The sequence below is a fragment of the Asparagus officinalis genome, chromosome 7 (genome assembly GCF_001876935.1).
Source record: "Asparagus officinalis chromosome 7, Aspof.V1, whole genome shotgun sequence".
NCBI classification, from domain to species: Eukaryota; Viridiplantae; Streptophyta; class Magnoliopsida; order Asparagales; family Asparagaceae; genus Asparagus; species Asparagus officinalis.
This window is the reverse complement of record NC_033800.1, coordinates 105,751,387-105,764,996: the sequence shown is the minus strand read 5'-3', so window position 1 is coordinate 105,764,996 and position 13,610 is coordinate 105,751,387. Positions and strand designations below refer to the sequence as shown.

General features: G+C 35.3%; 1 protein-coding gene across 4 annotated transcripts in view; it reads right to left on the bottom strand.

Annotated features, from left to right (window-relative positions):
- LOC109851071 (anaphase-promoting complex subunit 2) overlaps window positions 1-13,610 on the bottom strand; it is a 59,565-nt gene that overhangs the window by 44,590 nt on the left and 1,365 nt on the right. For all 4 annotated transcript variants that reach the window (XR_002249670.1, XR_002249669.1, XR_002249668.1 and 1 more), the window contains exons 2-10: window positions 12,829-12,903; window positions 11,055-11,343; window positions 4,613-4,902; window positions 4,399-4,470; window positions 3,429-3,670; window positions 2,546-2,962; window positions 1,065-1,266; window positions 796-910; window positions 606-688 (exon numbers count right to left, since the gene is read on the bottom strand). Coding sequence is in view for 1 of the 4 variants with exons in the window: in XM_020421179.1 (XP_020276768.1) it covers window positions 606-688; window positions 796-910; window positions 1,065-1,266; window positions 2,546-2,962; window positions 3,429-3,670; window positions 4,399-4,470; window positions 4,613-4,902; window positions 11,055-11,343; window positions 12,829-12,903 (1,785 nt within the window). In the remaining 3 variants the exon portion in view is untranslated. The remainder of the gene's footprint in view (window positions 1-605; window positions 689-795; window positions 911-1,064; window positions 1,267-2,545; window positions 2,963-3,428; window positions 3,671-4,398; window positions 4,471-4,612; window positions 4,903-11,054; window positions 11,344-12,828; window positions 12,904-13,610) is intronic.

Below are 13,610 nucleotides of genomic sequence, written 5' to 3'. Positions count from 1 at the left end.
TTTTGGGGATATAGACCACATACTATATGTTATTCTCTATTGAAAAATAATAATGATAAAAAAATACATTTTCCCTCTATTGTGGCATAAAGTATTTCTGAACATTAATTTTCCAACATGATTGTATCTACATTTTGTCAGTGTAAATACTTTACTTATTTAAATTTGTAACTTTCAGCTTTATAGCAAACCAGTATTTTTCTCACTTAATAAATCCCAACATGGAAACTCTAAGCTAAAGCCGTAGTTGGTCAAAAATTACTCTATATTTCTAGTAACCTGAACTTAATTATCTGAACAAAAATCAGAATCCTAACATTCCAACTAGTTTGATCCATCATCTATCTCCATCATAGTGCCTGTTGATTTCAAATCTTTTATTATTTCATGCATTTTAGTTATTCTACATTTTCCTCCAATTTTGTTGCATCCTCACACCAATAACTCAAAAGATATCCCCTTTTACAGCAGCATGGCATAATCTCAAAGGGATGCAATATAAAGAAATATATCTTATTCAGTAATTAATAAAATTAAAGGACAATTAGCCAAATCCCTATATCTATAACAACCATGCCAGGAAGATATATCAGAAAAAGCTTTACCTGTATGGGTGGCCAAAAGTTTGAAGATATTATAGTAACATCAAGAATGTTGAGGGGCAGATTTGTTTTGCCTTGATCAGCACCTAGTAATGCAAAATGGATAACAATTTCTTACAGTATTTGTAGTAAATAAAATTTCCGATCAGCAGAAGAAAGACTTTCAAGCTTAAAAAAACAAGTTTTTCATTACCCTCTAGAGATGGTTGTGGTATGCTTGCTTTGATACTAGCATTTGTTCTCTTGGAGTGAATGAGATCATTAGTCATAATTTCACATCTTTGCATACTGCTCTCTCCAAAATGTATCTGATAATCACATGAACATGAAAGGATCACACTCAACACAGCAGTACAGGCAAACTTCAATAGTAAAGGGACGAGGAAGAAGCTGCCGTTTACAACTGAAATGAATCTTGATAAATGACATCAGCAATCTCAGTGAGATAGTAATCTTGCCCACCTTAAGAAGCTCTAAGGTTCTTATTTCTGAGTCAATATCATAATCAGACTTATTGAGAAGCTTTTCTGCCAGCATAACCCTGTATTCATTAACAAGTTGATCTTTCGATCCAATTATGCTGACCATCATTGCCAGTATATCAATCTTCCTTCTGCTTCTGCCACATTTTGATGGGTCTACCTCCACTGGATCAGGTTCCCAACTGAAATGTAAGACATGGTTGTGACAGGTTGCTTATATTCAATAATCAGTCACCAAAATTATATGTATAGGAAAGATTCTTTAATAGTTTAAATATGAATGATGGTTAAAATGATATATTAACGAAAAATAATCAAGTCCTGAGTACCGCACGCATAGTGTCAATTAGATGAATAAATTGAGGATATTTTCTGACACTTATAAATCTTAAAATGGAGATTCATATATCAATAGCTGAAAGATCATTAAAACTGTAGCCTATCAATTTTTCACTTGAAGAGACTAAAATAAAATAGGTGGCTATTCAGTCTTGAGGGCCCACAAGTCATATTTGATAAACTTATATGCAGTTGTAGTAAGGTTTGGCAAAACTTTTAACTATCTTGAGCTCCAGCTAATTTTATACATTTCAAATAGCTCTAAGAGGATAAATCCTCCACATCCACATACCTTCAAATATAAAAAGAAAACAAGACGAGCAACTACCTTTAATATCAATGGTGTGAATAAACAGAATTTGGTTCTTTCACAAAGGGACATTGAAAACCAATGTTTTAAAAAGCTCCCGCCTAGGCTCCGCCCGCCGACCACCCACGTGGACTGCACAAGGTCTTGATCGTGATTTCCTCTATTGCTGCATCCATGTCGTCTAACCTCCTTCAAACTCCTCTGTGGTCCTCTACCGACTACAAACACCTCCTCTAACTACTCCGACCTTCAACAAAACCTCCTCCGCCATCACTTAAACAAAAAAGAATTCCTCCTAGGCCATGAGGCTATATGCTAGTTTGGAACCACCTAGCAGTGCCTCACGCTTTCGATAACATTGATTAATATTAAAACATTAAAAAAAGGAAAATGTCTAGTCCCCGCCTAGGCTCCAGCCTAAGCGCCTAAGCTCTCTAAACACCAGGTCCGACGCATAGGTTGCATAGCACTTTCTTCAACCTTGTTAAAATCTACTTTTTTATTACTTTGAAAAAGAATCAAAATAATAATTCTGCGACTCATTTACAAGGGAGAACAGGAAAATTAATTCTTCTAGAAGTTACTTTTAAAAAAATGTGCACTTTCCAGCTTTAAAAAAACATATAACTCGGTTTGTCAACTTCAAACAAACAATTGGCAGACATCAGTGATACATATTATTTTCTAAGAGGAGATTCTAACCATGTGAACGATGCAAATATATCAAGTTATGTAAAAGTACACACTAAGAAGAAAATTCAGAATAATATACAAAGTTTTTAAAGAAAAATAGTATCAACCAGAAATTATACCGTTCAGCACTTAACCATGCTTGCTTCTCGTCAGAATTGATATCTTCATCACAGTCAGCATTTTCTTGGTTTTCTGCATCTCTAGTTAATTCTTCAAGAAGACTCTCACCACTATTTCCCGCTCCGCTGGAATTTCCTCCAGTCCCGTCAGTTAGCATTGTCACAATGCATTTTATTGTATCCTTTCTTCCTCTCAAATAATCCCTAATATGTTCACCTACTGCTTCTAAAAATACACCAGCTGGGTCTATTGTTCGTAGAGCCTTGATAGTGGAAACATACTGGTGCAATATATCATTGGTTGAGGCCCCAGCTGTAAGCAAGCGATATCGTAATGAAGAGACAAAAGATTCAACAAGCTTTGAATGCTGCCCTGTATGCTCTAAACATTTCTTTAAATCTTCAATTGCAGGAGAGCTGAATAATTTTACAGCAAGAACTTACAAGATATAAGTGGATTGGACGCAGAGAAGTGGATGGAACAAAATAAAATTGAAAACAAACAGATTATAATCAATAGCAGACAATCCCATGCTTTATATGGAAAGCACCCAAGACACAAGACATCCAAGAAGACAATCGTAATAGGCCTTCTTTATCATATTCAATGTTTAAGTTAAAACATGATAAATTCAAGATTGAAATTTACACCTAAAGCAACTAACAGGAGAGACGTCAGGGGAATTTAAAAATAAAAAGCTGCATGAAGCTCAATAAACAAATGACAATCAAACTGGATAATACACAGTCAAACCAAAATGGCATAGCACTGATATCTCATATTTAACTCAAACACCTAAGCCATCGCGAAATGGCACCATTTGAAACCGGCAAAGCAAAGGCTATTTAGGGGGGGGGGGGGGGATGAAGCAAAAGACATTACCTGTCAGGATAATCCACAATAATTTCAAAAAGCTTTCCTATTCTTAAGTCCTGCAATGTTTCATAAGCAAAATACTCAAGCCGCAACTGCCATCTAACAAGCCCTTCAGAAGGAGTGTCGATTCCCGGATAAGAAAAAGGACATGAAGCCAAAGGCGATTTAAGACCAGATGCAGAGGAATCATAGTCAATTGACTCCCCCAAATATACCAAAAGTGCGTTTAGAAACTGGAGAGGAACAGCCTAAAGAAAGGTTGAAAGGAATATAATAAGTAACCATTTGTAAACAGGTCTCACTTAATAAAATACCTACTTAAAGACTTATTGGACTGATAAACAAGTAATAACAGGGCAATTAAACAATAGTCAAATCATGCCAGATAAAAACTCTGTAAGACACAGATGATCCCAAAGAAGGTTCAAGACTTCACCTATAACTGATCATGCATTGTTATGTTTCCTAGTATTCAGTGATGATTGACCTTCAGATAACTAAACAATTACAACTATGAAAATATGGAACTTTAAACCATAAGAAAATGAAAATGAGCATTTGAATGCTTGAATGTTAATAATTTCATAAAGAAGTGCTGCTTTTGATTCAAAACTATGAATTTTTAAGTATTGCTACAGTAATTTGCTCATAATCTCATTCACTCAAAGTGAGTTCCCGTCTAGGGTTTCCAAGTACTAGCTGATAATGTTTACCTTGAGTTGCTCATCTAGTACAGTCACAGATTGTTCTCCAGACCATAATCTCATGACAGTTTTAGGTGTTTGTCAATCGCCATCAAGATAGTATATTTGTGAAGAACATCTACTTATGGGGCAGAAACGGTAAACAATCAAGCATGGTATTTATCTCAAGAGAAACCAAACATGAAAATTTACAGAGAAATTGACAGCTTATGATGGTAAGTATTAGGCTCATGCTTCAACTTATTTATACTGGACTCAGACTAAGAAGGTACCTGTATCCAGTCCTTGATAGATTGCAGAACAGGACTCCTATATTCATCGCCTGCTAAACTATGAACTTTGTTCTGTCGTAGAGCAAAACATATGTCAGAACAAACAACACCTAGATTTAACTAACATCTCAATTCTACTAAGAAACATAAGTTCAAGTACACCAATATGCATGGATATAACGCATCATAGATTCATACATATATACACACTGACCTTCAAAAGCAAAAAAATAGCAGAAGCATATGCATCTTCAGTCAGGGAGGTAAACCCAAGGCTCCTAAGTTCACGAACCACTTTCCCTATACTTTTAACCAAACTGTTGTCATTTGAGATGGCTATCGCAGAATAAGTTCCAATAGTATCCATATCACCCAGATGTGACCTCTTGGTTTGCTGGTTAAAATAATGGTCATCAATCTGGGATTCACATCCATCCTCATATTCCCCAGCTATTATAGTACTTAGCTCTTCCAGTTTCTTTCTAAAATACAAGCGAAGTACCTCTAAAGAAGAAGAGAGATAAAGATGGTAAGTATTGGAGCAATACCATGAAAGGAGCATACACAAGCAACAAAATTAGTTACAAATCAAAATAATTGGGTTCTCTACAACTCACTGTTCTTAAAATATTTCTTAAAATCCAATGTTAAGCTAAGCATCGGATGTAGGCTTCTGGATGCACGTGATCCCTGAATCAGAATTTATTTAAGTGTCACCTTTTGGCTATTGCAAAGTATACAATAGGTTTGTGTAATTATATTACTCGAAACATGTGCAATTGTGTACAAATACACCCTCCCTTTACTATATAAATTTAACTATATACATATACATAGACACAAACACTCACGCTTACACATATATGTAGTATCACGTCACCATGTCCCTTTGTCCTACTACTTTTAAGGAATTGCCATCATGTGTCCATGTCTCATCTGTGCCGCATGCATTTCAAATTGTCAGTGTCTTAAAGGAAAAAATGTATAAGTAGTTGGCCATTACCTAACAGATCAGGCGTCTAGATTAAATTATACTCAGTGAAATAAGGTTGCTAATCTTGGAATTAATAGCATGAGAAAAATTGACAATGGACACTAAAGACATGGGGAAAAGTTAGACCCATCTAGCGTTAATTATATTGCCACAACTAGACAAGAGAACAAAGAACACATTAATTCATACATTTTAGCAGCCATGCTGTCCTAGGAATTACAAGGATCTTCTATCAGAGTATTGGGTTCTTTCCATCAACATTAAGATATCACTGACGTGCAGCAAGGATATGGAATATGAGGAAACACCCTCTGCAATGGGCTCCTCAGTACTCTTCATGTTTTCCATGTTAGGATAGTCTTCATGAATCAATTTTTTGCAGTGGCTGGTCAATAACAGTTCTCTTTTTCATTAGGAAAGGAAATGAAGGCCCATTATCATCGAACTCCACCTAGATAAATGCCCTTGCCAAAGAACTTAGATTGTAAAAGTAAGAAGAGAATCTGTGTGACTCGCAAGGTAATATAAAATGAAAGGATCTCAGCAATTATACATAATATGACAACCTTGTCCTCTCATCGTTTAGGAAAAATGAAACTAAACAAAACCTCAACATCCAAAGTATGGCAGACTTATTTCTAGAACAAGGTAACAAACAGTCCTCAGGCACCACCTATCTACCCTTTGAAGGATAGAAACAGAAAGAAATAATCAAACAAAGCTGATCAAGAAAAGGTTCCTATTTAATAAACATGGACATAATGATAGTAAAATAAGCACGACTTTAGTAAAGTGCCATTGAGATTGCTGTCAAAGCCAAGATATCATACATTCAATAATTTGTAGGCACCCGCTTGTTCAGATTAAATGTAATGCCTGTCAACCATCCTGGAGGCAAATAGCTCCTGCTATGGTGTAGTTTTGTCTACCCAGCTTCTAAGCACTCATGTTTGAGGTCCTAGTTGAAAATTACGAAGGGGCAGTGTGTGGATTCTAAGATCATAAACAAAGGAAAAATGAGAATTATATTTATACTATAACCTAATAGCATTGGCCCAAATGGTGGCTGTGATAGCATCCATGGCTGTGGAGCCACCATCACAATATGTAACCTTCAGACCTCACTTTAATCACCATCCAAGAGTGGCTCAACCTCATCCTCGCCTCCGACAATCCAACTTGTTCTGCTCCTCGCCAACCTCTGTCTCATCTCTCATCTCATTTTCTGACAATTTCCTCCTTTTCAAGAACGAGGGGACATTCAGAAGGAAAAGGAAGCGTCGACCGAGGGGGAGGAGGCAGTAATGGCACATACGAGCCCGAGGTGGGCTGTGTAGGTAGAAAAGCTGAAATGAGGAAACACTGGCTTGCTCAGCTCATCGATAGAGCTTCTCACTCAACTGTGTTGTGTAGGAGTAGGGGCATTATCAGTAGTTTCAGAAACTGTAGGCATTTTACACATAAAACTAGTTATTAGGTTTAAGAATACAGGGTACAAGAGAATTATTGAAAGTATTTGGACAAATAAAGAGCAGCCAAACTAGGGTATAAACAAAAAAGGTTCCTTTGAATAATAAACATTGACACCTGCTCTAAGATCAAAATGAAATAAAACCTCTAGCAAAAGAGTGTTGTATCAACAAGAAATTTGATTAATCGGGCAAGGTGATTAGATCTTTGAAATGTAAATATTTTAGACATGTAAGGTCGTAGATAATTTGGTGGCTGATAAATTTATTGGCACCAGGGATAGAGTTTAAGCTGTGATAAGTTTTACATGTAAAAAATCTAACTTCAATCCAACATATTTTCCCAAAGGAGAATGCTCTTCTTAATATTTAGACAAAAATAATGGTGTCTCGACACTAAGAAACTAAATACCGGATCATTTTTTAATTTCTTTATTCTACCTTCACTTCCTAGGTCCCAAACAGATAGTATGCAAACATCTAATCATGCTTCTATCACATTTAACAAATTCTACACAAATATCTAACCATGCTTCTAGCATGTCCTTCTTTATTTTTCCCTACTTTTTTTTCCTTTCCTTTTCTTCACCCTTCCTTTTTTTTCCTTACATTTCTTTCCTCCTCTTTTCCGTTCCGATTCTTTTTCTTTTATTTTCTTTTTTCTCTTTTCTTTTTCTTTCCTCTTCGTTTCCTTTCCCTTTTTTCCTTTTTTTCTTGCTTTTCTTTAACTTTCCTTTTTTACTTTCCTTTTCTTTCTTTTTTCTTTCCTTTAAATGTTTTTTACTTATGCTCTTGAAATCCTAGAGCCAAGGTTTCGAGAAGATGTGTAGCACCGGAGTTGAGGAGTTGCAAAGGCGTCATGTAAGAAGGAAAATTGGGGTGGCCGAGGCATAGTCAAGGACATGTACATTGAGGACTCCTCAATTATGGTGATCAATGACGGAATTCTCAATCGACAGAAGTATTAAAAAAGCAGCAAAAAACCCCGCTTAATTGGCCATTTGAGTAATTCTCAATCAACAGAAGTATTAAGAAGTATTAAAAAAGTAGCAAAAAGCCCCGCTTAATTGGCCACTTGAGAGTTCTGGACCCATAGACACTTTCACTTGAAAAAGCTCGCCCAAAAGCAGACGCAAAAAGAAAAGCGGCCCAAATACGGCCACTAAACCTAAAAGCGGCCCTTCAGCAGCCGCCAAAAGCTTTTCCTTTGATAATTCATATTAAGTCATTAACTTGTAAACTATTAGATATACATAGTCCACTACATGTTAGTTTATCAAATTACAATGTACACAGTGTTTTGCTAACATTGTGTGATTGAATCTAAGTATTGCTTCATGCTTATGATCTCTATAAGGATCGCATATGCATTTCTAGATTCGTTTACCTCTACTTTTTCTTGTTTTATAATTTTAATGATATTTTTACTGATTTTTTCTTTTCAAAATTAAAAAAATTAAATAAAAATTGACTTAGAGTTTTTTTCTACTTAAGCTCCAAAAAGCCTAAGTGACACCTTACTGCTTCGGTCTGCTTTCCGCTTTCCACAAACTTGACGACGAGGAGGTGACTAAACCACAAAGGTTAGGTGAACAAGTTTTTGATGATAATGGGTGACGAGAGATATTGATAGGGATGGGGACCACAACAAAAGGCAACCTTGTTTAATGCTTTCTTTTAATCTAAAAATGATAAACAAAATCGTTCAAGATGTCGAAACTGCCAAGGGGAAGCACAAAGATGACAAGCAAAAACACCATCAATGGCCTTGAGGTTGACGAAGAAGAAAGAGAATTCTAGGATCAAGAATTTAGCTTTGATACCACATTAATTGAGGAAAATAATGAGAAGCGAGAATTGATTTACCTCTCCTCTCTACTTAGTTTGTAACAGAAGACTAATCCAACTCTTAATTACGTAGGGAACTAAATATCTTTCTAAATAAACTAAGCCTCTCAAAATAATCTGCATGTGCTTATCTAAATGCACATCAAAAGCAAAAGATAAAAAGAAACGTTCGTGCTAAATAAAGAAGAATCTAGATCCCATAGTAAAGAGACAAAATTACAATAATCTACAAGAATGCAAATCGTCATAAGGGCAAATCTAAGTGAACAAAATGCAAAAACATTGTTAGAAAATGAATACAGCATTTATAGTAAAAGAAAAGGAAATATGATACAACCACTAGTAGCTTGGCATATAATGAGATATTAGAGGCACAAAATAAATAAAAAGAGAAATGGTGCAAGAGATAAAGATTGATTTTTCTTAGCAGATGGCCTCACTCCATGAAGCCAAGCAATGGCCACACACCATTGAGAACAAATCAAGCAACTCTCCATCAGAGAGACAAAAGTGCTTCTTTTCTCAGATAAATTTAACGAACCAACAATACTTACAAAGTCATGCAGCTTTTTAGAAGGTAACACGATCTAAAGCCCATGAACTATGCTTCTAAAAATTAGGAGATAAAGGGCTTGTTTCGCAACTCATCCACCAATTAGATAACGGTTCTACCTTGGACAAGGGCTAAAAAATTATGTTTGGCAAAAGCTTGTACAAAATTGGACTAGCTTTTCTTAGTTCAAAAGTGAGGCCCTTATCTAGGTTATCTTTGGACAACCTCCACCTTGGTTCAATCCTAACCAGATTAAGGCCTTAACCGGATTAGTGTGAAGCTGCCAAACACACCCAAAGGAATTGCCTTTATCTTAGGCTTACCAAAATATGAAAAATAAAACTAAATAACAACATACCTTATTTAAAATGTTTGAAAAATAAAACTAAAACATAACATATCTTCTATAGGAGTTATATAAAATTTACATTCCTAACCAACTATATAATTTTATCTCCAATAAAAACTTTGATGCCTTCAACCTTAAATTTGAAACTATGCACTATACAATCATGAAATTTTGCGTCAAATAAAGAAAAGTTCCAACTCCCCTCCTCCAGGCACACCCATGCATGTAGGTGCACTCTAGCTCATATATCAATAGCTTCAGTTCCAACCATCATTGCGTGATTCCCCGGACCCTCCCGGAATCGTCGTACAGTTCCTGCAAACCGATTCCCGGTACATTTGTAACTCGATCCCTCTAATACAAGAACCTTCTCCAAACCTGACCTACCACTTATAAGTATGCCAAATGCAAAATCTCTTTTAAGTGCACGTGTGCAAGACGTAATGCAATGTGTGCAATTAAGTGATGGGAGACACATAATAGAGTATATGAGCCGATGACTTTATTATAACTAAACACGTATGTTAATTAAATGTAAAATGAAACCATGATCCTAAAACGAGCTCTGTGAAAAAAACAAAACAAAGAAACAAACTCTATCAAAAAGAAGTACTTAAGTATTTTGCATGAAAAAAATATTAAAATTCATAATTAGCTTTCTAGTTTTCTACTATATACTTTGAAAAACTTTAAGCGCACCGAAAAAAATTTACAACGTACCACTAACGAAACTTGCGTACCGAAACAAGCTACCCCCTAACGAATCCAAATTTTCCAAGTGGCGAATTGTGTACCCAAATTTGTACCGTGACCCGCTATGTACCGCGTATTATGTAACTATGGTTCTAACAGTTTCCAGCGCATACAATCCTCAGCCAATGTCTCATAGTTTACTACAGTTAACATCTCGACTGCATGTGACTTTTTTTCATGTAAACCTTTCCTTTCTGGACTTCAATATCACCAATCTAGGATCTGTTTCTAGATATGGCCAAGATAGATTGTGTCTATATTTCTTTTTATTCGCTTTTTTGTATAGGATATGACCACCAAATCTGTATTCTACAGTATAATAAATCAAAACCAATAGGAAAAAGATAGCAAAAAAAGAAGTAGCTAGGTGCATAATCCATTGACAATTTAGCTGCCAAATACATGTAAGCCTCTATACTCAACTAGCTATGTGAATACTAACATACTACAGTACCCGAAAACACTTCAACAATGAATTATATAATCAAATCCAAACAGTTTGCTACCTATGGAAGAGCTAAATTAAAATGTGAAAAGGGAGCAGCATCTCACATGAAAAATGCAGAAGTTCATAACCGCAATCTGAGTAAACATGTTGCACAAACATTGTGAAGCAACAAATACAACAATCATTTATTGAAAAAGAAGACTGACTATGATCAAAGCAATGAAATAGATCAAACCTCACACCTGGAAAATGCAGAGGAAGGGTTGTTAGAAGTACTGAAGAAACCATCAACTGGAACCTAGAAATAAGGTGGGAATGAAGATGCTGGAACTCAATATTTCCCTTGGTTATGCCTTCATCGTAAGACTGCAAAGCATGAACAAGAACCAAAACACACTTTTCCATGTAACTTCTTTCTGTGCATATTTCATCCAGTGATTTATTCAATACTTCCTCATGCCAATCTTCATGGTCCGTCCACATTTCTTCTACAGATTTATTCAATACTTCCTCACGCCAATCTTCATGGACCTACATTAATTTTGATATTTCAAGACGTTGAGAAGCTGAATACACAAGCAAATGTGTGGCTCGTGTGTCTAGCAAGAGGCTAAAGGAACCAAAGCTTTCTTGGATTATTAAATTTCTCAAAAACAGTTGGTTTTAAGAACATCAAAAGCTTTAATAGCCACAAAAGACATTGGATATGTTGGTTCGTTTGTCATATGTTTAATTTATCAATAAGTGTCATACTTCTGTCAATGGTTAAGGGTTAAACCATATAGATAAGAGAACAAGCTGAGGTGTGTGCATTATACTGATGATTTCCAGTTATAAGAAGATCATTGGACAAAGCACTCTTGACATGGTCATGTATAAGACTAAATGGTGATGTCAATCATTTCGATGGTTGTCACTATCAAGATTTACAATAACTTGTCACATTTATGGTCCTCCTTCCACAAAGATTTCATCTGTAGAGCTTAATCATTTTAAGCTCTCTTTAGTTTAAACCCTTTTTATTCTTAAAGATCAATTACTCTTGTATACACAAGAGTGGAAATAACACATTTTGATTCATTTTGGTATTTTGGAAATATGTGACAGAGTCTCGTGGTTATTTCTGAAAAACCTAGATCAATACTTCTGGCTAGGACAATTTTCAGAAGAACAATGATAGAAAATAAAGTAAAAAAAATTAATCCGTTTGTATCAGGTTAACCAACAAAAAATAGATCATATGTGCAAAGAAGGCAACTCATGAATAAAATGTAGAAAATTTGCCTAATACTTTCAATATCGATTTGCATAAGGCTCTTTGCCAAGCAAAGAATCATAGCCGCAACGAAACTAAAGATATCAAAATTAAAGAACCTGCTTTGCTACCTAGCTCACTCTATTTCTTGAAAATAATCAAGAAACACAAGAAAACCTACTAAGGAACCAGAATTATATATCCTTCCAGCAGGGAAGATGTAACTTGTAGGATTAATTCAATCTGTCAAATGAGTTTCTCTTTAGGTAAACTCCCATTTTCAGTGTGCTAACTGACATACTTCTCATACCTCATAAGCTGACTCATTGCAGCTCTCTGACATTACATTTTTGATGATACACAAACATTACCAATTAAAAAAATATGCTTATAAAGCAAGTTACACAATGCACACAAAAATTTTCTTTCTTTTGGAATTCACAAAATACAGCAAACCTGAGCTGAGTTCACACCAAATCTAATGTTGTATAACCATCAAACATGTGCATAACAAGTTACGCATGAAATTTTTAAATAAATTAAAGGACCCAAACATAAGCATGTCCTTTAAATTCTAACTAAATCTATACAAATCCATTGGGAAACAGCAAAAGTAAGAAAGAATATAGAACCTGCCCTACTCATTAATTACCAAGCCTACTATGTGCCAAAACCTGGATTCATGGTTAATCACTGCTAAGATTATACATAGCAATTTTTTGCTCAAAATAGATATCATATCGTACTTAAACTTTACTCACATTCAGTCTTGGACCATCACGATAAGCATGAAATTGCTGCCAAAACTTTGAAACCACATTTGTCTTAAATGTCTCCTGCAACACAAGATAAGAACATATTACTCTACGAACAAAGAGCATCTTTCAGCATAGATAAGCAAACATGTTAACTGAAATAATATTATCCAAAAGGCATACGCATCCAAATAAAACCCACTTCATCCAATCAAGGTGAAGGATCCTCCTCCTTATAAGTGTTAAATCCACTTCATCTACATTGCTATTTGTTAGTCAATGACTAGCCACCTTAAGCTTTTTGGTAATTTGAATATCTGATATAACATGTTCCAGGAGAGCACTTGAATATAACCCTCCCCTTTAATCCCTTCAAAGCCATTGCTGGCAGCGTATCAGTCCATAATATTAGGATGGTACTAAATGCTACCTCCCCCAGTTACTTTTAAAGGGCTTTAGATGATTTCACACTGTTTTAAGGAAACTAATTAACTTTGCTTTCCAACTGTGTCAATATCTTAAAGTTTCCATTGTACTCTATTGATTTCTCAGCCTCATCTGTTATTGATAGGAAACTTAAAATTTTCACTGATTACCAAGGTGGGCAGGGGAAAACCCCCATGAATTAGCATTGGGCTTGCTCAACAAAATTGATTATTTTTTAACCAAAAAAAAACTTGAAAAGACTAATTCAAAAGTGACAAAAGAGAGCATCAATGTAAAGGTTGTTATGAACGGTCCCACAAAGATTAACACAATATTACTCAATGAATCTACAATTTATGTAG